We start from the raw sequence: 23,083 nt of genomic DNA on the forward strand, positions 1-23,083 counted from the left end.
CGACAACGCTTATTGAAAAACACAAAACCCCCACATTGTAATGTGACCAATAGGCGCACGCCAGCCGGAATCGTACGATGGAACACAAGACGCCGTGCGGCAAAAAACAGCGGTTTTGTTTTATTGTTTTCAACGCACACAGAACGATAGCCTTAAGTGTGATAATGTTACCGAAATGTTTCTTGTCGCGTTCGCTGTCAAACCTTCTTCGGAGGGCGACCCACGACGACGTACGCACGGTTCCTGCAGTAGCATCATGGCGCCAAGGTGAAGCCGAAGGACTACTAATTCGCACACCCTCCACTGTAAACCCCAGCGGTGTTGTTGACCGTTCGTTTTACTACGTTAAAGTGCGTCAGAATGCCCCATATTTGGGCAGGATTTCCTCCGGTTCTGTTGGCAACCAATCGCCGGTCAGTGAAACTCGTGCGGTGATCATTCGATCGGTACGCTTTGGCAGCGCTTCTCTTGTTAAGCATCGGTGGTTTAGTGGTAGAATGCTCGCCTCCCACGCGGGCGGCCCGGGTTCGATTCCCGGCCGATGCAAAGAAGTTTTTTTAACTTTTTATTCTTTTCTATTATATTTTTTACCCGTAACTGTTCCTAATAATCGTTTACTTTTCCTTTTTATTTGCAGAACCATAACTAAGCGAGTAGCCCATTGGTTGGATGCGCCTCTGGTAACATCGTCATAAACGGTGCACTGATCCAAAGGAATTTAGTATGGCGGACGTGATCGTTTCGCGAAACAATTGCTAGAAAGAGAAAGAAAAAATCGTAGATAGTCTAGATTGCACCCGTGGGTGCGTGTGTGATAAACAGTAAAACTTCAAATTGCAAAGTGTCCTCGTTCGTCAACTGATCGCATCATGGCGGCCGTAGTATATGGGAACAGTCCTCGGCACAGCAGCCGGCACCATCAGGTAGGGAGCGACAAGCGGCCACTCGGGCTTCGGACCCATTCGGCTCACACCGATATCCTTTCCCGTTGTCCTAGGGTCACCTCCTGTCGCAGCACTCGCCGTACCATTCGCAGTCTTCGGTGCAGCAGACAGTGTCGCAGCATCACTCACTGCCACCACCTCCAGTCCATCATCATTCGTCTCCACCGTCCCAAATCATCACTCCGCCGACCTCGTACCTCTCGTCGGCCACCACCGCCATTTCATCGCAACAGCAGCAACAGCAACAGCAGCAACAACAACAGCAGCAGCAACAAGCATCTCCCGTCTCACTGTACTACCACCACGCACAGTCCGCGTCGCTTCCGCCGCAGCACTCGCAAACGCTCAGCAGCTACCATCAGCTGCGCAGCTCGAAGCGGAAGTCGGCCGTCGAGCTGCTGGCCGAAAGTAAACCATTCTACGTGAAATCGGAAACGGTTCTCGATCGACAGCAGCAGCTAATGAACAAGCGCGGCGCCGGCGGTGGTACCGCGGGAACGGTTAGTGGCGGTGGAGATGGTGGAGGATCTGCTACGTTAAGTGGATCGTGTAAGTACAGGAGCAGCGCGCCAAATATTGCGTAAAAACGCGCAAAAAAATTCATCTGTTTCCGCCCGGGATCGAACCGGGGGCCTTCCGCGTGTTAGGCGGATGTGATAACCACTACACCACGGAAACAGTCGGCAGGGAGGTGCTCTATTAACGTATAAGAACATGGGGGAGAATTGGATAACCGTGACTCTGTGCGTTTCATCAAAGAACTGATTCAAATGAGCTTGAATTAGATTGTGGATGAGGCATTTGAAGATCGATACGGTTCGTTGCACTCCTAGCAGCAGCCCAGTCGTCCGATGGCCTCTTGGAGCACTCCCCGCACGAAGCATCGGTGGTTCAGTGGTAGAATGCTCGCCTGCCACGCGGGCGGCCCGGGTTCGATTCCCGGCCGATGCAACCCAACTTTTCTTTTCATTAACTTTTTAATGTAAATACATTTTTATTTCCCTACAGATATGGTATCACCCTCAAGAACGCTGCCATCGTCCACGGTCAGTCAATCGCTGCAACTGCAGCAACATGTACAGCAGCAACAACAGCAGCAACAGCAACGACCCGCGAGCCGCCGTAGCGCCTCGTCCGGGTCCGATCTGCTGCAAACCAAGCTCCGCAAGCTGCTCAACGCCTCCGACAGCAAAGAGACAATAATGTCGCCCACGGACGTGGGAATAATCAATTCTAAATACGGCCAACCGCTCGAAACGAGCTACATCGGAACGGGGATGGTCGGCGGCGGCGGCCTCGATGACATCGGGTACATTCAGCCGCCGAAGAACTACCAGCAGCAGCTGACCGTTCATCCGGAGCAGCCGAGCGACGTATCCGTGTTCTTCCCGAGTGCGTTTCTGTCGCCCCAGTCGCTCCCGCCGCATCCTGGCGGAGATGACGATCTCTATCTGTACGGCGGGTTGCACGACAGTCTGGTGCTGACCGACGATTACCGTGCCATCAGTCCACCGGCGGAGTACGCCGAGCACGGTGGCCACGGTGGTTCACCCGAAAACAAACACTCCGGTGGCGGCGGCGGCGGTGGCCATGGGTAAGTGTCCTGTGACCGATCGTCGTCAGCAGAAGCCTTTTAATGTGACATTTTTCCTTTGCAGCCGCTACAATTATCAACGATCGTACTCGCACTCGCAGGCGGTGGTCACCTCGTCCGGCCACCATCCGACCGACGAGTCCGACTACTCGCCGACGCAATCGTACAATATCAACAGCCACAAATCGCTGCCGGATCTGCACTCGCAGAGCAGTCGCCACTCGCCGCACTCCGAAGCCCTCAGCTGCTGCAGCCGCGGCAATCGCTCGAACCGCTCCGGCAGCTCGTTCAACCGTGACTCCGGGGGTTCCTCTGGCCATTACACGCACCACAGTGAACCGTGCTGCAAGCAGCAGCTGGCGCAGCAGCAGCAACAGCAACAACACCAGCAGCAACAGCAGCAACACCAACAGCAACAGATGATGATGATGCAGCACCAGCAACACTTGCTGCAACATCAGCAGCACTATCACCCGCAGCAGCAGCAGCAACAGCAACAGCAACAACACCACTCGCAACCGGGCTCGCAACAGCCAAACGATCCGTCGTGCATGATGATGCTGGGCGACTATCGGCGGGACAGTGGCTCCTCGACGCAGCACAGTGGCAACTCGTACTACGCGTACGGTATTCCTCCGCTGCGGTACGACTGCATCGAGTGCCGTGCCAAGATACGCGAGGAAGCGGACTGTTTGCTGAACTTCCCGACGCCCGAGGTGCCGGAAGCGTTCCAGGATGGCTACAGCGAGAAACAGCAGCAGCTGCAGCAGCAAAAGCACCATCAAAAGTACTCGTACGACGATCGTTCCGGCAACGGCGGCGGTGGTAGCCGAAAGTACTACAAAAGTCCCGGTCCGCCGATGTCGCCCCTGTCGCCGGTGGCCCCACTTTCTCCGCCCGACCAGCCGCAGCTCGATCTGAGCCCTCCGCTGGGAACGTTTAAGCGGCAAAAATGTTTGCGCTTCAAGAACCGCAGCGGGCGACAGTCGGCCGTCAGCAACCCATCCGCTTCCGGTGATCGCCGATGTGGGCCTGGTGGTGGTGGCAGTGCCAGCGCGGGCGGAGGCCAAGTGGAAGACGACGACCGTCGGCCGATTCTGCGCTCGAAGAGTGACATTAGCGATCGCTACTGGAACCGCAGTCAGCCACCGCAGGAACGCGACGGAAGCGGCGGCGGCGGCGGCACCTTGATCGGAGACGGTCACCGCACCGAAAGACGCGACCGTGAGCGTGATCGTGATCGGGAGCAGCACAGCAAGCAGTTGGAAAAGCAACGATCGCGCTCTGACAGCCTAACGCAGCTCGAGCGTTTCTTCGATCGGTTGGGTCTGGACGAGGAAACGTACGATCGCTACATTGCGCCGGGCTTGGTCCCCAAGGGCCAGGGGCAGCAGCAGCATCACCGCCGTTCGTCGGGTAGCTACCATCATAGCACTTCCGCTTCGTCCGATAGCCACCGACTGTCGGATGACTGTACCAGCGGCGGCCAGGGAGCCGATTCGGACGAATCGAGTGCGGTCTTCTTTTCGGACGTGTCGACGATCGATTCGACCAAACTGCCCGACAGCACTACGGACCAAACAACGGTGGTGGGCGTGACCGGAGCAGGCGGACCGGCGGTCGGTGCTCCTCCCGGACAGCCCATCGACGTCGGCGGAATGCTGGTCGGAGCGCCCGGAGCGAACGGAGCAGTGGCACCGGGTGCGGGAACGGGGCCCGGGGGTGCCCTGTACCGCACCAGCGAACCGCCGTCGATCATCGAGCGCAATGCCCGCATCATCAAGTGGCTGTGCAACTGCAAGAAAATGCAGCTCGCCTAGGGTCGGGCCCGCTGGTCACCGGAAGCTACCAATCCGTACGGCACCAGTAGCCGACGGCGGTACCGGCGACGGAATTGAGCCCGTGCTGTGACGAACATCCCGGGCGCCACCGAGGATTACGAGCGGCGCCCACCATCCAAAGCCAAAGACACGATCGGACGAAACGGGCAAAGGCACTACTCTCTCCCCAAACGGGCACGTACTTAGAGCAGGCAAAGGTAGTAAAACGATCACCCCCCAGGAAGGCGAAAGGCGCACTCGGGAACAGGTGATTGAAGTGCGACCGCAGAGGGTCCCAAATAATCAATAATCGGTCGGTAGTTAAATGTAGCAAAACACACCCTTTTTTCGGTACAGCGTGTGTGTGTGTGAATCAATTCGGAGTGAATTTGTTATTCGGAATCATTATTATAATCAACCCAATTCGTAGACGTATTTTACGATAATGCAACGATTAAGATAAGCAGCGGACGGGCGCGGTTCACGCAGGGTGGACGCTAGTGTTTGCTGTGGACAAGGATTAGATAACAGGGACAGAGCAGCGGCGTTCGGCTCGTAAGGAACGTGTAAGGAAGTGACTTAAGAAGCGGGAGACACAGTGGCACCTTTTCTGGACTTTTAAGTTTAGAATTCTCAGCCTCAGGTTGAATGCCTGAAACATAAATTTTAGTCTTCATCGTTCCGGGGCGAATAAGGACGTAGTGAAATGTATACTCTATGGTAGCGATTGGAATAATGATATTGAAGCAGCAGGGTAGGGACGCATTGGGAACTGAGACACGATCGGTCCGACTTCTTGCGCTCCGAGTAACGTTCACTCAAGCTGACGTGTTTACAACGTTTTTCTTTGGCTGATTCACAAAACAATCAATCCACTGGTGGGGCGAGGGGCGATCACGTTCCGTGGCGTGTAGAATAATTCAACTAAAACTTGATCTTTAACTACTTGCGCGTGTGTCCGATAAGAAATCGGTTCTCAAGTCAAGTCGCCCTTTTAGCCGATCGTCTCTTTCTTTAACTCGAAACTAACGTAGGTTCCCTCAGTACTGATGATCGCTGCGCCGCGATCGCTGACGGTGGCAGTGGCAGGCTCTAGCTCTAGCAGGTGGCCTAAACGAAACACTATTTTCTAGTCTAATGTAGAATAGAGCAGGAAGGGGGCGGAAAACGAATATAGGGTCCGAGAATAATCGAACTTTTCTCACGCACGCGAGCGCGCCGCTGTTCACTAAATATTCACGTAATCCACGGGCAGACACACAACCGAAAGGCGTAAAAGGCGATTTACTATACAGCTATACTATTCATTTTGATCTTAACGATTACTGACACCCAACGGCAGAGACAGAGGGAGCACACGAATCACGAAAACGGTAACCCTCAATATGCGCCATCGTATGCGTAGAAGCAATAGAACAATCCGCACTTTTCTCGAGTTGAAAAGCTTCAAGTTTAGCCGCAGCTTAAAACACAGGATACGCCGAAGAGGGTTGCGAAGGACATAAGCGCGCGAAGTCGTAAAAATCTCGGATCCTACGAAACTCTTCCTTACAATTTGGCCTTTTTCCCCATGCGTCACCCTCACGCTATATATGCCGATACCGATAAGTGAATCAACCTCTCTCTAACGCAACAAACACACACAGCAACTACTATACTTACACACAACTAACGACTAAAATATATTTAGAGCAGGAAAACACTCACTAGCTGTCGAGCAAACGGGCAAACTATTCAAAATGAGCAAAACTTCAATTACAACCTCTGCGCGCCACTTGGAATCAAAATATTACAAACACGGCCGGCCGGCGGCCGGGCCAAGATCGGGCACCGAGTGTAGTGGTACAACGATAGCAACGCAACCCCGTAACATTCTTTGAAATAGTCCCCACACTTTAGCTCCTTAAACTTAAAGGTGAATGAAACGGCGCACGCGAACGAACAACACGGTAAATCTCATTCAAACAATAATATTTCAATCAAAACTAGACATTAACGTAAATATACAGCAACAAAACACACGACAGTGGCCGGCCAGCCAGCGCTGGTGGTTTAGCCGCTGTTCGATTTCGATTTAGAATCCACACGAACGACGCGCTCTCAGCATTTTCGGGAGGGAAGCCGCAGGCGCAAGGTGCGAGACCAAACAGGGTTTGTAGCTGCGGTCGGTGTGCGCCGGAAACGGAAACGGGGAACAAACAAAACGCGGAAAACAACAGACTAACAACCAAAAGGGAGTAAAATTTAAAACAAGTATCCAGATATAAACGGACACCGAAACGAAACAATCGGGATTTGATTCGCGTAGGAAACAAACAGAAAAAAACCGACGGCAACAGGCGACAAGAGGAGTGTGTGTATGCCTAACGTGTGTGTGCAAAAGCGGCGCAAAACTGACTGGCGGAAAAAGTGTATTCGCGCACGGATGATCCGGCATGATCGATCGATCGATTACTTAACCATTTCTTATAGGCATCAATCAATAAATGAAAGCATGAAGACACATATTAATGAATGGCGGCTGTGTGGTTTAGATTTTATTCGCCGAAAAGAAAGAAAACTGAAACTGAAAACTGATGAACGGAGAGCAATTTTGCATGAGAGCGATCCTTAGTTTGGGTCTCAAGGATCAAAAGTGTAATAGGATGTACTATGCACAACACGCATCGGTGGTTCAGTGGTAGAATGCTCGCCTGCCACGCGGGCGGCCCGGGTTCGATTCCCGGCCGATGCAATCGAATTTCTTTTTTTGCTTAACAACTACAACACTGCCTGGAAAATCATCTCTAAAGGGATGTTTTTTCATTATTGTGACCTTCAAATACAAATAACTATCCCCGTCATAGAAACGAAAGTACTTGACTGAAAAAATGTGTGCGGGAGCGAAACAATTCGTCACAAACTGAGTCAGACAAACGGCAAATAGTAATAGGCGAGCATGATCGGCGAAGGTAGCTCGATCGGTCAGCTGTCGCTGTGGTTTAGATTTGATTTACCGAAAAGAAAGAAACCTGCAGAAATTATCAAACAGAGAGCAATTCTACACGAAAGAGATCCTATGTTTTGGTCTCAAACAACAAAAGTGTTATAGGATGTGCCACACAGAACACGCATCGGTGGTTCAGTGGTAGAATGCTCGCCTGCCACGCGGGCGGCCCGGGTTCGATTCCCGGCCGATGCAATGGCAACTTCTTTTTGCTAACCACTACGACACTGCTCGGAAGATGCCATCATCACTAAAGGGTTGTTTTTTCATTATTGTGGCCATCAAAAACAAATAACTATTTCCGTCAAAGAAACGAAACAAATTGACCGAAAAAGAGCCGTCACAACCTGTGTCGCACAAGTCGGCAAATAGTAATAGGCGAGCATGATCGGAGAAATCAGAGAAGGTAGCTCGATCGAACGGCTGTGGTACACGCCCCGGCCACCAGAGGCCGCGAACGCTCGTGCGACATCTGTCGGCAGCTGCTGCAAACATACATGCATTTAAACCCTTCACAGCAACCCTTGACAAAAGGCACCACAAATTAATTGCTTCTGATTATTTTATTTAGGTTTTTCGCATTTTTGTTTTACGCAACAACAAAATATACTTTCCACAACAATTCTACTTTCGTTTTTTGCCACCGAAACTCTTGCCCGGTCCCATTCGCTTCCGGAACTTGTCCGGCCCGTGAGCCCTCTGATCGCTAAGCCGCGACTGTTCCCATGCCAACTGTTTGACCGACGAGCCGTCCTGATTGAACACTTCCATGTCCGTTCCGTGAACGAACTGATCCTGCTTGCGTTGCTTGCCGCCGCCACCCTTCTTGCCGGATCCTTTGCCCTCCGCCAGCCCAACGTTGCCCTCGAGAAGCTCCGAAAAGTCGTCCGCCGCCGCAAACAGTGAGTTCATGTCGGTCGACTTGAGTTTGCGCGCAAAGTCACGATCGCTAAGTGCTTTGGGGGCTCTCTTTTTCTTCTTCGCCACCGGTTCTTCTTCGTCCTCGGACATTTCCTGCTCACCCTCCTCCTCGCTCTCCTCGTCGTCATCGCCGTCAGCGAAGTCCTCGTCTTCGTCCAGTGAAATGCTGCCACCGTCACTAAATTCACCATCATCCGCGCCATCCTCGCCGCCGGAATATTCCTCTCCGCTCTCCTCTCCACCCTCATCATCCTCATCGCCCTCCACATCCACCCAATCGTCCAGGGCCACGTCATCGCCGTCGTCGTCGTCGTCCTCCGGATCGTCCTTCTTACCCCGTTTGCGCCGGTTAGCCTTCTGTTCCCGGTCCTGCTCGAGCTCGGTCATAAAGTCCAGCTCGGACTTGTCGACGTTTGCACTATCGTCGCGACCGCCCGGAACACCCAACCGATCGAGATAGGCATCGAAGTCGTCATCGTCGAGCGAATCGACATCGGACTCTTCCTCCTCGTCATCCTCGGCCCCTTCATCATCCTTCGCCAGGGCCTTCTTGCGCTCCACCGCGCGCCGCGAGCGTTCTCGTTTCCTTTCCAAGAATCTGCAAAGGGGACAAGGAGGTTACAGTTATGCTGGGTCTGCGGGACAACTACGATCCTAGGGCCACTTACTGGAAGATGTACTGCTCGTCCTCGGTGCACCGTTCCTTCGTGAGTTCCTCCACGGCCAGGGCACGGGAACCTTTCGGCACGTAGTCGCTCTTACGCTGTGCCACACCCAGGGGCCGCGGTCGGGCCACTTCCACCCCGTTGGCGTCCGTGGTCGTTTTCAGTTTCTTCGGGTTCTTAAACGCGAACCGATCCAGAAAGTGTCCGAGCGAAAAGTCACGCAACGGATCACCGTAGTAGCTCAGGGGAGCATCTGCAAAGGGGCGCGGATTGGTTAGTTCTCACAAACGGACCGCGACCGACGGCGACGACTTACTGGTGAGAATGCATTCGGCAAACTTTTGCACCGTCGGATGGAAGTAGTCCAGATAGCGGACCAGCTCGTATCGGAGCGTGAACTTGGCCCCCGCGAACTCGGACACTCGATGGAAAGCGTCGTAACGGAGCACGGGACCGGGACCGGGTTTCTTTGTCGGCTTCTTATCCTCCTCTTCTTCACCGTCGTCGTCGGGTGCCAGAATCGGTCCCTGGTTGTCCGGTTCCTCGTCATTCAGCGCAGGTGCCGGTGGTGCTAGTGGCAAATCTGGCTGCAGCAGTTGTCTACGCTTCCGCAGAACCTTGCTGATGACGATGAGCGTGCCGCAGACACGCGCCGGCGGAAAGTAGTACGAAACCTGCAGCAATCGCTTGATGAAGGCTAGTGCCCGATCCGGAATCGGATCGTTCTGCAGGGCACGGTGTAAAATGTAGAAGAACACGGTCGAGATACGCGGTCCAACCGAGGCAAGCTGCGGATCCAGCAGCTTCCGGTAGAGTGTGTTGTAGAAGCGGTTCTGCTCGCGACCCGGCCGCTCCGTCACTTCCAGCAACAACGATAGCCCCTGACAGCCGATGGCTATGTCGGCCAGGTGCACCATCCGGTAGATGACGTTCAGTAGCTCCGGTTGGACGATATCCGCTACGGCCACGTCCCGCTTGACCGAACCGATCGCTTTACGGAGACAGGCGAGGATCGCCTGCATGGTGCGAGAATTGATCTCCCCACGTTCGGTGAGGATCTTGAAGAACGCGAAGCAAATGTTGATCAGCTTCTGGCACGTGGCAAAGTCACCGTACGGAGCGATCGACGATAGAAACGACAGGCCGTAGTGCTGTGCCATGGACGATACATTGTTGCGGAACAGCAGCTTCTCCGTTTCCGTGGCCACGATTGACGCCATGGCACTGTGCTTGCGGACGACCTGTTGCAGGTGGTAAAGTGCCTTCACGGCCACCGGCCTGGACGGGTCACCGAGTTTGTTCGTCAGTACGGTCAGCAGAAAGGCTTCCTTTTCCGGGACGTCCGCAAAGAGCCGTGCCGTGTACACGATCGTCTTGCACTTGCTGTCCTCCTGGCCCGAGTGTAGCACCACCGAAAGGTTGGTGAGAAAGTTAAAGTACAGCTCACGCAGCCGATCCTCAAAGTGCCAGTGAGCGAGCAGCGGATCGCGGACCGTCTTCGGAAGCTCCTGGCGCTGCACATTGCGCCAATCGGCTCCACGCAGCGGAATCGCTATCAGTTTGCGCGATGCCGGCATCAGCGATTTCAGCATCAACTCCGTCACCACCTCCACCACACTCTGGTGGCCCTTGTTCGACGGTTTCACCATCGCGATCACCGTCTCGAGGGCGTCCAGATTGCAGAACGGGTTCGATTGCACCAGCAGCGCCGCAGAACTGGCGCGATCGCGCGACGTGCCCTTCTCCATTGCACTCTGCAGCCATCGGGCATCGGACGGGTTGTCTTTCGTGCGTATCCGACACTCGGCTTCGAACGCCGCCTTGCACAGCTTGCGCAGTTCCTCTATTTCGGCATCTTTCATCTCGACCACCTCGCCGACCGTATTGTACCCATCGTAATGGTCGTACCACCGTTTCACCGGTTCATCATCGTCCCCGGGCAGTGTGAGGCTGCTGCCTTTGCGCTGGAACTTCCGTTTCTGGCCGGTCGTCGGTTGTGCTGGATCGCCTGCATCCGGTACCGGTACCTCGCGCTGTTGACCATCGTCGCCAAAGACAATCTTCTTCGGCTTTTGGACGCCCGGTTCCTGTTTCCCGTTCTCAGCGTTCGGTTGCTCAAAGTAGCGTTTCCTGGCATCTTTCTTTTTTACCTTACTGCCATCGGTGACCATGCTGCTGCCGGTTTTGTCTGTTAACGAAGAAAGGAATCAGCCTTTGGATGTTTACCGTATTTCGGTGCAGCATGTGCGTTTCGCCGCGTTTGACAGCGAGTGCCTATCGGTGATGGTGCTCCACGTTAAATTATTGAAGCACTGTATTCTTCTGTGTTATCATCGCTCACTAGGATCACGGGATTGGTTTTCGATGACAACAAACTCATCGTGTTGTGTTTACAAATATTGTCCCACATTCCCGTAACCGCTCGTAATTTCCGTAGCAAAAACGAAAAGCACAGGATGCCGAAAAGAAAGGATGCGGCAACGGATGAAGAGGACGATGAGTATCGTAAAAAGCGTGATCGGAATAACCAGGTAAAACAAGTGATTCGAGCTATGGTAACGATTGGTCAGCATTTCATCATCTTCTCAAACGCAAATCTCTCATCCGGCGTATGATTCTTTTCCAGGCCGTAAAACGGAGCCGAGTGAAGTCGAAAATGAAAACGGAAGAAACACAGCAGCGGGTGAACGAGTTGCGGGTGAAGAACCAAGTGCTGGAGGACAAAATAGATACCCAGAGGAAGGAGCTTAAGTTTTTGAAGGAGCTCTTCCTCACTCAGGCGCAGGCAAAGGCCGACAAATTGACTGGCGTTAATTTGAACGAATTGTTGCAATGTTCGGACGAGGAGGAAGGAAGCGAAAGGGAGACCAGTACCAGCAAGCGTTCCAAGGATTCGTCCAAAGGCGAAAGCAGTGGCTCGAGGAAGAGATCCAAACGGTGAACACAGAGAGAGAGAACCGGATACATCCGCCAGCGATAGGTTAAACCTCTAGAATCTGTTTCATATAGCGCGCAGTAGAAGCTCACAATTGTTTCTGAAAACATGCTTTGCGCCATTCTGGGTCAATGGACAGTTTTCCGATAAAAAAAGGGTAAAACACATACCACAAAAAGTACTTTTATCCAATAATGACAAAAAAAGTTAAACAAAGGTAGTCTTTGAGGATCATTATGCCATTATCGCGCGAGGTTTAAAGTCAGAATCAAATTCAATGGGTCATGGTTTATCACTTTTGGTTTCTGTTGTAGCATTGTGAATCTAAGACAGAAAAGAACACAGAATATATAATTACATTTTAGCATCCAGTCTTCACACCGGCCGTGTGGCCTAATGGAGAAGGCGTCGGACTTCGGATCCGAAGATTGCAGGTTCGAGTCCTGTCACGGTCGCTCGATAGAATATCTTTTTTACTTCTACGCATGTTTTTGCCACTTTCTTCGTCGTTTATTGTTTTTAAAATAGACTCTGTTATTGATAAGAATATTAACTGTTCCCCTGTTATGTATGAGACATTATATCACCTCCCCGCACCAAATATAGCACGTGTTAATAGCCTTCATTTATCAAAAGCCGACACGTTTTCGGCGCAGAATCTCCGCGGGTTAATCTCTTTCCATGCTCAGTAACGCGCAATGATAGCGTCCAGTGGTTTACCATACTATCCATACATTAAGCAAGTGCAAGCGGCTACATTCTTAAAAAGTGTAACGGTGAGTTAAGGGAAGTAAGTGAGTGGACAGTACTCAATGTTAAAATGTGACAAATCAGTGAAAATATCGTAGTTACCGAACCGTTGAATTGTTTAAATGCTGCCTATGTTTTGTGTATGTTACGGATGTTGTGTTGAAGCTCCAACAATCATTTGAATTTCTGATAATTGAGTCTCACAGTAGAAGTGAAGTTGGCTATGGGTTGTTTTCGAAGGTTTCCGGTGATGGTACGTTGCAGATTCTTTCATCAATTCTATTCACCCTCAACTTTTTTTTTAAGGCACATTTGTAGTGGAACCAAACCTGAAACCTGAGAGGACTGATTTTTATGTCTGGCGGCTGAGGAAACGCAGAAGAAAGTGAAAGGAGTCAACAGGCACGCACACACGCGCACACATGCACTCGCAAGCAGCTATGCTATGTTGTCCCAAAACGCACATTGGTCCCCTTTTTTGAGTGTTCTGGAAGTTTCTGCATCCGTTTCCATAAACCATTTTGATAAATTGCCTGCGAGTGGTGAACTCTTCCGTATCGATATTTTCCCTAACATTCGATGTTAATATTACTCCAAGCTGTGGTTCTTTGGTTCTTTCTTTGCATACCTGGACCGGCGTTGTCACCGGTCGTGAAATAATTACTTCTTTCGACACTTCTTTGCTGTTGGGTGACTATTCTGCGATTCTGTTTATTCATTATTGAGTTTATTCATTGAGCGCCGTTTTATTATTGGTAAGGTGTATTGCGCATCCTGAATCAAAAGAATCAATCTTTATCGTTGGTGATGTCTGGTATCGACAGCACTGTGCAAAATGCGTCCTTCGTATTTTTCTTTGGTTCGACAGTATTTATGGATGTTGTGTTTACCCCGCTGATAGAGCAGTCGGTAACGCTCTTCGCTGTCAGCGCAGCTGGCCTGGGTTCGAATCCGGGGATCGGTTGTCACTCAACCGGCCATGGTTTCGATACCCGATACCGGCGTGACAGGGGGTTGGCGCGGGGCTAACAATCCCGCCCGTAAAAAATTAAATGTTTAGAAAGAGCACCAGAGATTAACATTGTCTTCTCTGATGCAGGCCAAGACTGCTCAGCGGTTGTAGCGCAAAAAAAAAGAAGTGTTGGAGCTTCCAACATTCAATCACTTGAATTTCTGATAATTGACTTTGCAGAAGGCACAAAAGTCATCTCCGGTGACTGGAATGCCGCAGTACCGCGCATCGGGATTTTTTAGCAAGCGTACCCCTATGGTCGCGCTGTAGTTATCCACCGTTATCTCGTGGCGGCTTTCGAGGCGCTGATGGCTGAAGGCAGTCTCGTTTTTGAGAAAGATTATTCCGCCGATGCGCGTTATTCCGAATGCATTCATCGGATTACCTATTAACCAGAAAAAGGCCCCGTCGAACCCATTGTTCAGGGAGAGCTGCCTAAAGTTGTAGCTTAGGCCTAAGAATGTTCTTCTTGGTGCCAAACAAACTGAAACAGTGCTTAATTAAAAACGATTGAAACCCACCCATCGTCGTCGCTGACAAGATGGCTCCCCAAACAAGACGCGTTGTTTAGACGCGTACTTACCGCTGCGATGCTAATGTAAAACCCAAATGCTAATATAAGTTTGAGACAACTGCCTGGCCGTGACATGCCCGCTACGTCCATAACATATGCCCATGTCTCTGGCGGCCACATGGAAATGGTTTTATGGAGTTCCCCGGGATTCCGTTCATGCGGAAATTTCATTTTGCACAGTATGGTTTTCAGCATATCGAACTGTGGTTGAGCCATTTCCGTCAAGTTATATCCACCCTATGTGAACGTTGTGAAAAATAGTTTTGCTCATCATCGACATCATCGATCATATTTATGTCTGACGCTTGATGAGGAAACATATTCGTTACCTCGGCTACTCTATCGGTGTTCTATCGTATGCTCCTGCCATAAATTCTTTCGATGCGGTACAAGTTTTGGTTTTGGCACTTGGTTTTAGTTTCTTATGTTTCGCCCCTCCATTAACATCGGCCGTGTGGCCTAATGGAGAAGGCGTCGGACTTCGGATCCGAAGATTGCAGGTTCGAGTCCTGTCACGGTCGCTCGATAGAACTCCTTTTTTTCACTTCGCATGTTTTTGCCACTTTCTTCATCGTTTATTGTCTTTAAAATAGATAGATTGTGTTGGTTATATAACCAACACTTTCCGTCTCGTTTCAAAATGCTCAAAAGTGCACCTATTGTTCTGATGATACTCGATACCCTTCCGCGTGGGCCTGTCCTACATTCTCTCTGATCGGTTCTATTTTTCTGATCGGAGCACCAATGGCACCACAAATGCAACACATGAGCTCCAGAATGAGAATTTCTTAGCCGGTGCAGCAGCCTTTGTCGTAAAACGCGACCCCCCTGCTATTAAAAACCACATCACTGATGCACCTAATGCCTATTATTTTCGTTGAGAGTTGCAGTTGCGCGCTTCTGGTGTGGCCTTGTCCTAGAGACATGGAAACGAAGTACTGACGCTGGTTGCCGATGGAAGGCAGGCAAAGTGAAAAAGCAAGATAAGCCAGCTGAAATAACGGTTGTAGGGGGGAGAGCCAACCAGGGGCAAGGGAGAAGACCAGCGAGTAATGATAATGGGTGAGTAATCAAGCCGCGGTCGGCTCAATGGCTCAATGGAGGCGCCTGCGTTCCGAGCAGTCGGTGTTTAGGAGGCAAACAGCGTAAACCATTACTTTGCGCCCGCGGAGATCGATAGCAAAAACCTCGTTCGCACAACGATGGCGTCGTATCTGGAAGATTTGTTCGATAAACTGCTCAGCAGTTCGGCACTGGTCAATTATTGGAACTACATCTTTCCCGTGCTGGTGGGTCTTTACCTGGCCATTTCGCTGTACGATAAGCATCGGTATGGAAGCAAGAAGAAAATCCGCATCCTTCCAAACGAGGTTTCATCGGATGGCAAGGAAGCGAAGCTGGACGGTATCGAGTATGTGGGAGGTAAGAAGCCACAGCAACCCCCCTCAGTGGACAGTATCAGTGTGATAACCGTTGTTTCTCCGTTGCAGAACTAGAACCGCACGACGAAGAGTTCGATCCGCTGCCAGCATTGGCAGAGAAACCGCACATCTCTTACGGCGGAGCCACCGTGACATTGGCCGACGATCCTTGCGAAGCTGCTGAACGGTTTTACGCAATCGTAAACGATCGTCGTAGTGTACGCAAGTTTAGCCAACGCCCCGTTGATCGGAAGGTCGTGGAGCGGTGCATTTTAGCGGCGGGGACTGGACCGAGCGGAGCGCACACGGAACCGTGGACTTTCTGTCTGGTATCGGACCGGTCGATGAAGGACAGTGTGCGAGAAATTATCGAATCGGAAGAGCTAATCAACTACACGCAGCGAATGGCCAAGCAGTGGGTCACGGATCTGCGGCCAATTAAAACAAACCACATTAAGGAATACCTCACGGATGCTCCGTTCCTGATACTGGTGTTCAAGCAGACGTATGGCTACAAGGAAGACGGCACAAGGAAGCAGCATTATTACAACGAAATATCGACCTCGATCGCTACCGGCATTCTGCTGTGTGCTCTCCAGAGCGCCGGGTTGAGCTCTCTTATCACCACACCCCTTAACTGTGGGCCAGCCCTTCGCAATCTGCTCGAGCGGCCACCCAACGAAAAGCTCCTTGTCCTCCTACCGGTCGGATACCCGGCGGAAGATTGCACGGTCCCAGATTTGCACCGTAAACCGCTGGACGCTATCATTGCGCGTTACTGAGCATGGAAAGAGATTAACCCGCGGAGATTCTGCGCCGAAAACGGGTCGGCTTTTGATAAATGAACGCTATTAACACGTGCTATATTTGGTGCGGGGAGGTGATATAATGTCTCATACATAACAGGGGATCAGTTAATATTCTTATCAATACGTAGATAACAGAGTCTATTTTAAAAACAATAAACGATGAAGAAAGTGGCAAAAACATGTGCAGAAATGAACAAAAAAAGAAGTTCTATCGAGCGCGACCGTGACAGGACTCGAACCTGCAATCTTCGGATCCGAAGTCCGACGCCTTCTCCATTAGGCCACACGGCCGGTGTGAAGACTGGATGCTAAAATGTAATTATATATTCTGTGTTCTTTTAAGTCTTAGATTCACAATGCTACAATAGAAACCAAAAGTGTTAAACCATGACCCATTGAATTTGATTCTGACTTTAAACCTCGCGCGATAATGGCAAAATGATCCTCAAAGACTACCTTTGTTTAACTTTTTTTGTCATTATTGGATAAAAGTACTTTTTGTGGTATGTGTTTTACCCTTTTTTTATCGGAAAACTGTCCATTGACCCAGAATGGCGCAAAGCATGTTTTCAGAAACAATTGTGAGCTTCTACTGCGCGCTATATGAAACAGATTCTAAAGGTTTAACCTATCGCTGGCGGATGTATCCGGTTCTCTCTCTCTGTTCACCGTTTGGATCTCTTCCTCGAGCCACTGCTTTCGCCTTTGGACGAATCCTTGGAACGCTTGCTGGTACTGGTCTCCCTTTCGCTTCCTTCCTCCTCGTCCGAACATTGCAACAATTCGTTCAAATTAACGCCAGTCAATTTGTCGGCCTTTGCCTGCGCCTGAGTGAGGAAGAGCTCCTTCAAAAACTTAAGCTCCTTCCTCTGGGTGTCTATTTTGTCCTCCAGCACTTGGTTCTTCACCCGCAACTCGTTCACCCGCTGCTGTGTTTCTTCCGTTTTCATTTTCGATTTCACTCGGCTCCGTTTTACGGCCTGGAAAAGAATCATACGCCGGATGAGAGATTTGCGTTTGAGAAGATGATGAAATGCTGACCACTCGTTACCATAGCTCGAATAATTTGTTTTACCTGATTATTCCGATCACGCTTTTTACGATACTCATCGTCCTCTTCATCCGTTGCCGCATCCTTTCTTTTCGGCATCCTGTGCTTTTCGTTTTGCTACGGAAATTACGAGCGGTTACGGGAATGTGGGACAATATTTGTAAACACAACACGATGAGTTTGTTGTTATCGAAAAGCGATCCTGTGATCCTAGTGACCGATGATAACTCAGAAGAATGCAGTGCTTCAATACTTTAACGGTGTGATTCTATTATTCATGAGATAAGAAAGTAATGGAGCAAAACCTACGTAAATTGGGAACTATAACTTAAATAAACTACGACAGCTTTTAACAACAACAATGCGCTACAAACAAACGTTAGGCCATTTGCTGCCACAAACACCATCACCGGTAGGCACTCACAGTCCTCGTGTCCGCGTTGACAGTTCGTCCGATCGCACTGTCGCTGTCAAACGCCGGACGCTGTGAACCAAGTGTTTAAACGTTTCTTTCGGTTTCGGTGCATTTTTCGTGTTGTGTTCCAAAATCCCCTATCCATTTTGGGATATTTCACGAGAAATCATTCATCTACTGCACGCTGCACCGATAGTATAGAATAATAGCACAAAAGGAAGCGGCGCTAAATTTCTGGCTAGTGTTAGCACTGACAGTGAAACAGCGACGAGTGTGAGTGAGTGTGCGTGTAGCGTGCGTGCGTTCGTTGCCTAGATCTGTTCAAAGCGTTTTCTTCTACAATTGGTGCTAAAGCCCGTGCTGGGAGGATTTTCGCTGGTACGTTCAATCGTTCAATCTGACGCTGAATTTTATCCGTGGCCGAACCAAATAACCGTGCGACGGTGTTGTGAAGCTTGTGAAGAAGGCAAAAAGGTGGAAATGAGGGCACCGCACACACTGACAAATACTGACTGTTGGACGGCACGAAAGAGATCGTCGTGTCTTGTGGGGAAAAAACGGAGAAGAAAACTCTTACCGAAGGACAAAGCAAGCTAGAGAGTGAAGGAGCCGTGCAATCGCGGCGGCCGAAAGAGGCGAGAGCGAAAAACAGGAGTTTTCGCTGCACTCCTATACAGTTACACTGCGTCGCGCCGTGAGTGAGGTGTCAAAGCAGATCATAAACGCCATCTTGGACGGCGGACTGTGCTTCGGTTCGGCCACAGCAACAGCAGAGTTACAGGCAGCTAGCTAGCCGTTTATCCTTTACTTTGGTGTGTTTTCCTCCGTTAACTGGGAATCGTTCCTTCGAAAGTGGCTGTTTTGGTCGCGCGTGCCGTGAAGGAGAAGATAATTGGTACGCGAAGTAACGAATCAACTTGTGTGGTGCTCCGTAATCCGTTTTTTCTGTGAGCGTACGCGGCTACGCTTTCCAAGATCGTCTTGTTCGGAAGAGAATACTCTAGCACTTTGTGCCGGTGATTATTGTGAATTGTAAAGCTCGAACGTGTCGAAACGTGTCGAAACGCGTGTTGGAGAATAAGTTTGTCCCGGGCACAATGGTGTGTCCGATGGGAAATCGATTGCACGCAATTGCTCCAAATGAAAGTGATGTGCCCACTTTCGGTCGGAACAGAATAGTTTAGTCGGAGCAGTAAAAGTACAGCTTCCTCCGTAGAATGGTGTCCCCCCGTCGGTTCGCTATTTTTAATCCAATTGGCTTTGTTTTACGGCCCTCCCCTTCCGGCGACGCGGGACCTGTAAACGTATAAAAAGTTGCGTGAATGAAAAAAATCGGTCCAAGCTTTTCGGTTTCCGGTGGCCAAAATGAAAAATGTGCAGTAATTCAGCCACACGGAAGCCAGCTCTCTACGGCGGCCGGCAGTGATTTACGTGGCCAAATCTTTTTTACGACTCTGGCTGTTTTTGAAGCCCTAGCGGCGGTGAAGTTGACCGTCGCTATCCGTTTCACTTTTCCTTTTTGGCGTGTCAACCGCCGTTCCGCGGTGCGCGCCTCCGTGTTTTGTGGCGCTCGGTGAAAAGTGCTGTGCAATACGGGACGAGGTAGGAAGAGCGCGCAGTAGTAAGGTAAACAAGCGGAGTAAAACTTTTCCGCTACGCATGATAATTTGTTCGTTGCAACGAGAATGCTCGTCTAAAAGTGTAAACCATGACCCATTGAATTTGATTCTGACTTTAAACCTCGCGCGATAATGGCATAATGATCCTCAAAGACTACCTTTGTTTAACTTTTTTTTGTCATTATTGGATAAAAGTACTTTTTGTGGCATACCACACATAACATAAAGGGTAAAACATATGTGTTTTATCATATTGTAAAACATATGTTATCGGAAAACTGTCCATTGACCCAGAATGGCGCAAAGCATGTTTTCAGAAACAATTGTGAGCTTCTACTGCGCGCTATATGAAACAGATTCTAGAGGTTTAACCTATCGCTGGCGGATGTATCCGGTTCTCTCTCCGTGTTCACCGTTTGGATCTCTTCCTCGAGCCACTGCTTTCGCCTTTGGACGAATCCTTGGAACGCTTGCTGGTACTGGTCTCCCTTTCGCTTCCTTCCTCCTCGTCCGAACATTGCAACAATTCGTTCAAATTAACGCCAGTCAATTTGTCGGCCTTTGCCTGCGCCTGAGTGAGGAAGAGCTCCTTCAAAAACTTAAGCTCCTTCCTCTGGGTGTCTATTTTGTCCTCCAGCACTTGGTTCTTCACCCGCAACTCGTTCACCCGCTGCTGTGTTTCTTCCGTTTTCATTTTCGACTTCACTCGGCTCCGTTTTACGGCCTGCAAAAGAATCATACGCCGGATGAGAGATTTGCGTTTGAGAAGATGATGAAATGCTGACCACTCGTTACCATAGCTCGAATAATTTGTTTTACCTGATTATTCCTATCGCGCTTTTTACGATACTCATCGTCCTCTTCATCCGTTGCCGCATCCTTTCTTTTCGGCATCCTGTGCTTTTCGTTTTTGCTACGGAAATTACGAGCGGTTACGGGAATGTGGGACAATATTTGTAAACACAACACGATGAGTTTGTTGTTATCGAAAACCAATCCCGTGATCCTAGTGACCGATGATAACACAGAAGAATACAGTGCTTCAATACTTTAACGGTGTGATTCTATTATTCATGAGATAACAAAGTAATGGAGCAAAACCTACGTAAATTGGGAACTATAACTGAAATAAACTACGACAGCTTTTAACAACAACAATGCGCTACAAAACAAACGTTAGGCCATTTGCTGCCACAACACCATCACCGGTAGGCACTCACAGTCCTCGTGTCCGCGTTGACAGTTCGTCCGATCGCACTGTCGCTGTCAAACGCCGGACGCTGTGAACCAAGTGTTTAAACGTTTCTTTCGGTTTCGGTGCATTTTTCGTGTTGTGTTCCAAAATCCCCTATCCATTTTGGGATATTTCACGAGAAATCATTCATCTACTGCACGCTGCACCGATAATATAGAATAATAGCACAAAAGGAAGCGGCGCTAAATTTCTGGCTAGTGGCTAGCACTGACAGTGAAACAGCGACGAGCGTGAGTGAGTGTGCGTGTAGCGTGCGTGCGTTCGTTGCCTAGATCTGTTCAAAGCGTTTTCTTCTACAATTGGTGCTAAAGCCCGTGCTGGGAGGATTTTCGCTGGTACGTTCAATCGTTCAATCTGACGCTGAATTTTATCCGTGGCCGAACCAAATAACCGTGCGACGGTGTTGTGAAGCTTGTGAAGAAGGCAAAAAGGTGGAAATGAGGGCACCGCACACACTGACAAATACTGACTGTTGGACGGCACGAAAGAGATCGTCGTGTCTTGTGGGGAAAAAACGGAGAAGAAAACTCTTACCGAAGGACAAAGCAAGCTAGAGATTGAAAGAGCCGTGCAATCGCGGCGGCCGAAAGAGGCGAGAGCGAAAAACAGGAGTTTTCGCTGCACTCCTATACAGTTACACTGCGTCGCGCCGTGAGTGAGGTGTCAAAGCAGATCATAAACGCCATCTTGGACGGCGGACTGTGCTTTGGTTCGGCCACAGCAACAGCAGAGTTACAGGCAGCTAGCTAGCCGTTTATCCTTTACTTTGCTGTGTTTTCCTCCGTTAACTGGGAATCGTTCCTTCGAAAGTGGCTGTTTTGGTCGCGCGTGACGTGAAGGAAAAGATAATTGGTACGCGAAGTAACGAATCAACTTGTGTGGTGCTCCGTAATCCGTTTTTTCTGTGAGCGTACGCGGCTACGCTTTCCAAGATCGTCTTGTTCGGAAGAGAATACTCTAGCACTTTGTGCCGGTGATTATTGTGAATTGTAAAGCTCGAACGTGTCGAAACGTGTCGAAACGCGTGTTGGTGAATAAGTTTGTCCCGGGCACCATGGTGTGTCCGATGGGAAATCGATTGCACGCAATTGCTGCAAATGAAAGTGATGTCCCCACTTTCGGTCGGAACAGAATAGTTTAGTCGGAGCAGTAAAAGTACAGCTTCCTCCGTAGAATGGTGTCCCCCCGTCGGTTCGCTATTTTTAATCCAATTGGCTTTGTTTTACGGCCCTCCCCTTCCGGCGACGCGGGGCCTGTAAACGTATAAAAAGTTGCGTGAATGAAAAAAATCGGTTCCAAGCTTTTCGGTTTCCGGTGGCCAAAATGAAAAATGTGCAGTAATTCAGCCACACGGAAGCCAGCTCTCTACGGCGGCCGGCAGTGATTTACGTGGCCAAATCTTTTTTACGACTCTGGCTGTTTTTGAAGCCCTAGCGGTGAAGTTGACCGTCGCTATCCGTTTCACTTTTCCTTTTTGGTGTGTCAACCGCCGTTCCGCGGTGCGCACCGCCGTGTTTTGTGGCGGTCGGTGAAAAGTGCTGGTGCAATACGGGACGAGGTAGGAAGAGCGCGCAGTAGTAAGGTAAACAAGCGGAGTAAAACTTTTCCGCTACGCATGATAATTTGTTCGCTGCAACGAGAATGCTGCTCGTCTCGACGGGACCGATGATTGCTCCGTCCGTCGATCATATCAGAAAGCACGCACACTCGGAGCGGTGCAGGAAAAAAGGCCCGACAAATACGCGCAGCAGGCTGGTGAAATATAATAGTACGGGCTCACTCACACACCGCTCGCTACCTGAAGTTTTGCGGGCAGTGAGTGAGTGAGCGATGCTGACTTCAAGTTTGACTTTGCCACCAAACTGTTTTGCTTTTCGGTCCCCCCGTGGGCATATCGGGCTGCTGACAAATTGCAAAACAGCCCCCCAGTGATTGAAGAACTATATTGTTGGCCTTTTGATGGCGGAGGCTTGTGTTTATTTCATCTACTGATGTGTGGTTTCTCCCGTGTCGTAGTAGGTAGGTGAGTGAGTGAAACGTGTATCTCATATGCGCGGCGACCGTGCATCGAAATGTGCGACCGAGAGAGCGATAGCTGCGAAGAAGTGAACAGCAACAGTGAAGAGCAACGGTAACGGTACACACAACACGGTACACAGGCTCCGTTATGCAAAATCGACGGGCAAAATCGACAGTCCCGCTACAGATGTAGAGAGAAAGCGAAAGAAAGAGAGCGAAAAGGAATATTGTGTTCGTTCGTGTGTGCGTGTATGTGTGTGTCTGGTTCGAATCGAGTGAGAGTGGTGTTTTGA

At 50.1% G+C, this 23,083-nt stretch overlaps 6 protein-coding genes and 8 non-coding genes across 14 annotated transcripts; 9 read left to right on the forward strand and 5 right to left on the reverse strand.

Annotated features, from left to right (window-relative positions):
* Positions 1–475: 475 nt before the first annotated feature.
* Trnag-ccc (transfer RNA glycine (anticodon CCC)) lies at positions 476–546 on the forward strand. Its single transcript has one exon. It is a non-coding gene; the product is annotated as a tRNA-Gly (tRNA).
* Positions 547–869: 323 nt separating this feature from the next.
* On the forward strand, positions 870–4,382 carry LOC128267857 (hormone receptor 4). The gene is given in 4 exon segments (XM_053004803.1): positions 870–923; positions 998–1,493; positions 1,953–2,562; positions 2,603–4,382. Coding segments are annotated over 4 exon segments (2,916 nt in total). The 3' UTR covers positions 4,359–4,382.
* On the reverse strand, positions 1,550–1,622 carry Trnav-aac (transfer RNA valine (anticodon AAC)). Its single transcript has one exon. It is a non-coding gene; the product is annotated as a tRNA-Val (tRNA).
* Trnag-gcc (transfer RNA glycine (anticodon GCC)) lies at positions 1,825–1,895 on the forward strand. The gene has a single exon. It is a non-coding gene; the product is annotated as a tRNA-Gly (tRNA).
* Positions 4,383–7,021: 2,639 nt separating the features above from the next.
* Positions 7,022–7,092, forward strand: Trnag-gcc (transfer RNA glycine (anticodon GCC)). The gene has a single exon. It is a non-coding gene; the product is annotated as a tRNA-Gly (tRNA).
* A 376-nt stretch (positions 7,093–7,468) lies between these two features.
* On the forward strand, positions 7,469–7,539 carry Trnag-gcc (transfer RNA glycine (anticodon GCC)). The gene has a single exon. It is a non-coding gene; the product is annotated as a tRNA-Gly (tRNA).
* A 373-nt stretch (positions 7,540–7,912) lies between these two features.
* On the reverse strand, positions 7,913–11,101 carry LOC128277687 (CCAAT/enhancer-binding protein zeta). The gene is made up of 3 exons (XM_053016184.1): positions 9,247–11,101; positions 8,934–9,183; positions 7,913–8,863 (listed from the first exon to the last, which is right to left on the reverse strand). Exons 1-3 carry the CDS (start codon positions 11,099–11,101, stop codon positions 7,969–7,971), a joined length of 3,000 nt encoding a protein of 999 aa, XP_052872144.1. The 3' UTR covers positions 7,913–7,968.
* Positions 11,102–11,375: 274 nt separating this feature from the next.
* LOC128267832 (CCAAT/enhancer-binding protein gamma-like) lies at positions 11,376–12,249 on the forward strand. The gene is made up of 2 exons (XM_053004777.1): positions 11,376–11,461; positions 11,557–12,249. The coding sequence occupies exons 1-2, from the start codon at positions 11,387–11,389 to the stop codon at positions 11,869–11,871; spliced, it is 390 nt and encodes a 129-aa protein (XP_052860737.1). The 5' UTR covers positions 11,376–11,386; the 3' UTR covers positions 11,872–12,249.
* On the forward strand, positions 12,248–12,320 carry Trnar-ucg (transfer RNA arginine (anticodon UCG)). Its single transcript has one exon. It is a non-coding gene; the product is annotated as a tRNA-Arg (tRNA).
* Positions 12,321–14,649: 2,329 nt separating this feature from the next.
* On the forward strand, positions 14,650–14,722 carry Trnar-ucg (transfer RNA arginine (anticodon UCG)). Its single transcript has one exon. It is a non-coding gene; the product is annotated as a tRNA-Arg (tRNA).
* Positions 14,723–15,343: 621 nt separating this feature from the next.
* Positions 15,344–16,797, forward strand: LOC128277788 (iodotyrosine deiodinase). Its single transcript, XM_053016313.1, has 2 exons — positions 15,344–15,623; positions 15,692–16,797. Exons 1-2 carry the CDS (start codon positions 15,404–15,406, stop codon positions 16,402–16,404), a joined length of 933 nt encoding a protein of 310 aa, XP_052872273.1. The 5' UTR covers positions 15,344–15,403; the 3' UTR covers positions 16,405–16,797.
* Positions 16,341–17,592, reverse strand: LOC128277789 (CCAAT/enhancer-binding protein gamma-like). Its single transcript, XM_053016314.1, has 2 exons — positions 17,507–17,592; positions 16,341–17,411 (listed from the first exon to the last, which is right to left on the reverse strand). Exons 1-2 carry the CDS (start codon positions 17,579–17,581, stop codon positions 17,097–17,099), a joined length of 390 nt encoding a protein of 129 aa, XP_052872274.1. The 5' UTR covers positions 17,582–17,592; the 3' UTR covers positions 16,341–17,096.
* Trnar-ucg (transfer RNA arginine (anticodon UCG)) lies at positions 16,650–16,722 on the reverse strand. The gene has a single exon. It is a non-coding gene; the product is annotated as a tRNA-Arg (tRNA).
* A 2,021-nt stretch (positions 17,593–19,613) lies between the features above and the next one.
* LOC128267851 (CCAAT/enhancer-binding protein gamma-like) lies at positions 19,614–20,857 on the reverse strand. Its single transcript, XM_053004799.1, has 3 exons — positions 20,737–20,857; positions 20,336–20,429; positions 19,614–20,240 (listed from the first exon to the last, which is right to left on the reverse strand). The coding sequence occupies exons 2-3, from the start codon at positions 20,408–20,410 to the stop codon at positions 19,926–19,928; spliced, it is 390 nt and encodes a 129-aa protein (XP_052860759.1). The 5' UTR covers positions 20,411–20,429; positions 20,737–20,857; the 3' UTR covers positions 19,614–19,925.
* Between the last annotated feature and the right edge of the window lie 2,226 nt (positions 20,858–23,083).

This window comes from Anopheles cruzii, chromosome 2 (genome assembly GCF_943734635.1).
Source record: "Anopheles cruzii chromosome 2, idAnoCruzAS_RS32_06, whole genome shotgun sequence".
Taxonomy (NCBI): Eukaryota; Metazoa; Arthropoda; class Insecta; order Diptera; family Culicidae; genus Anopheles; species Anopheles cruzii.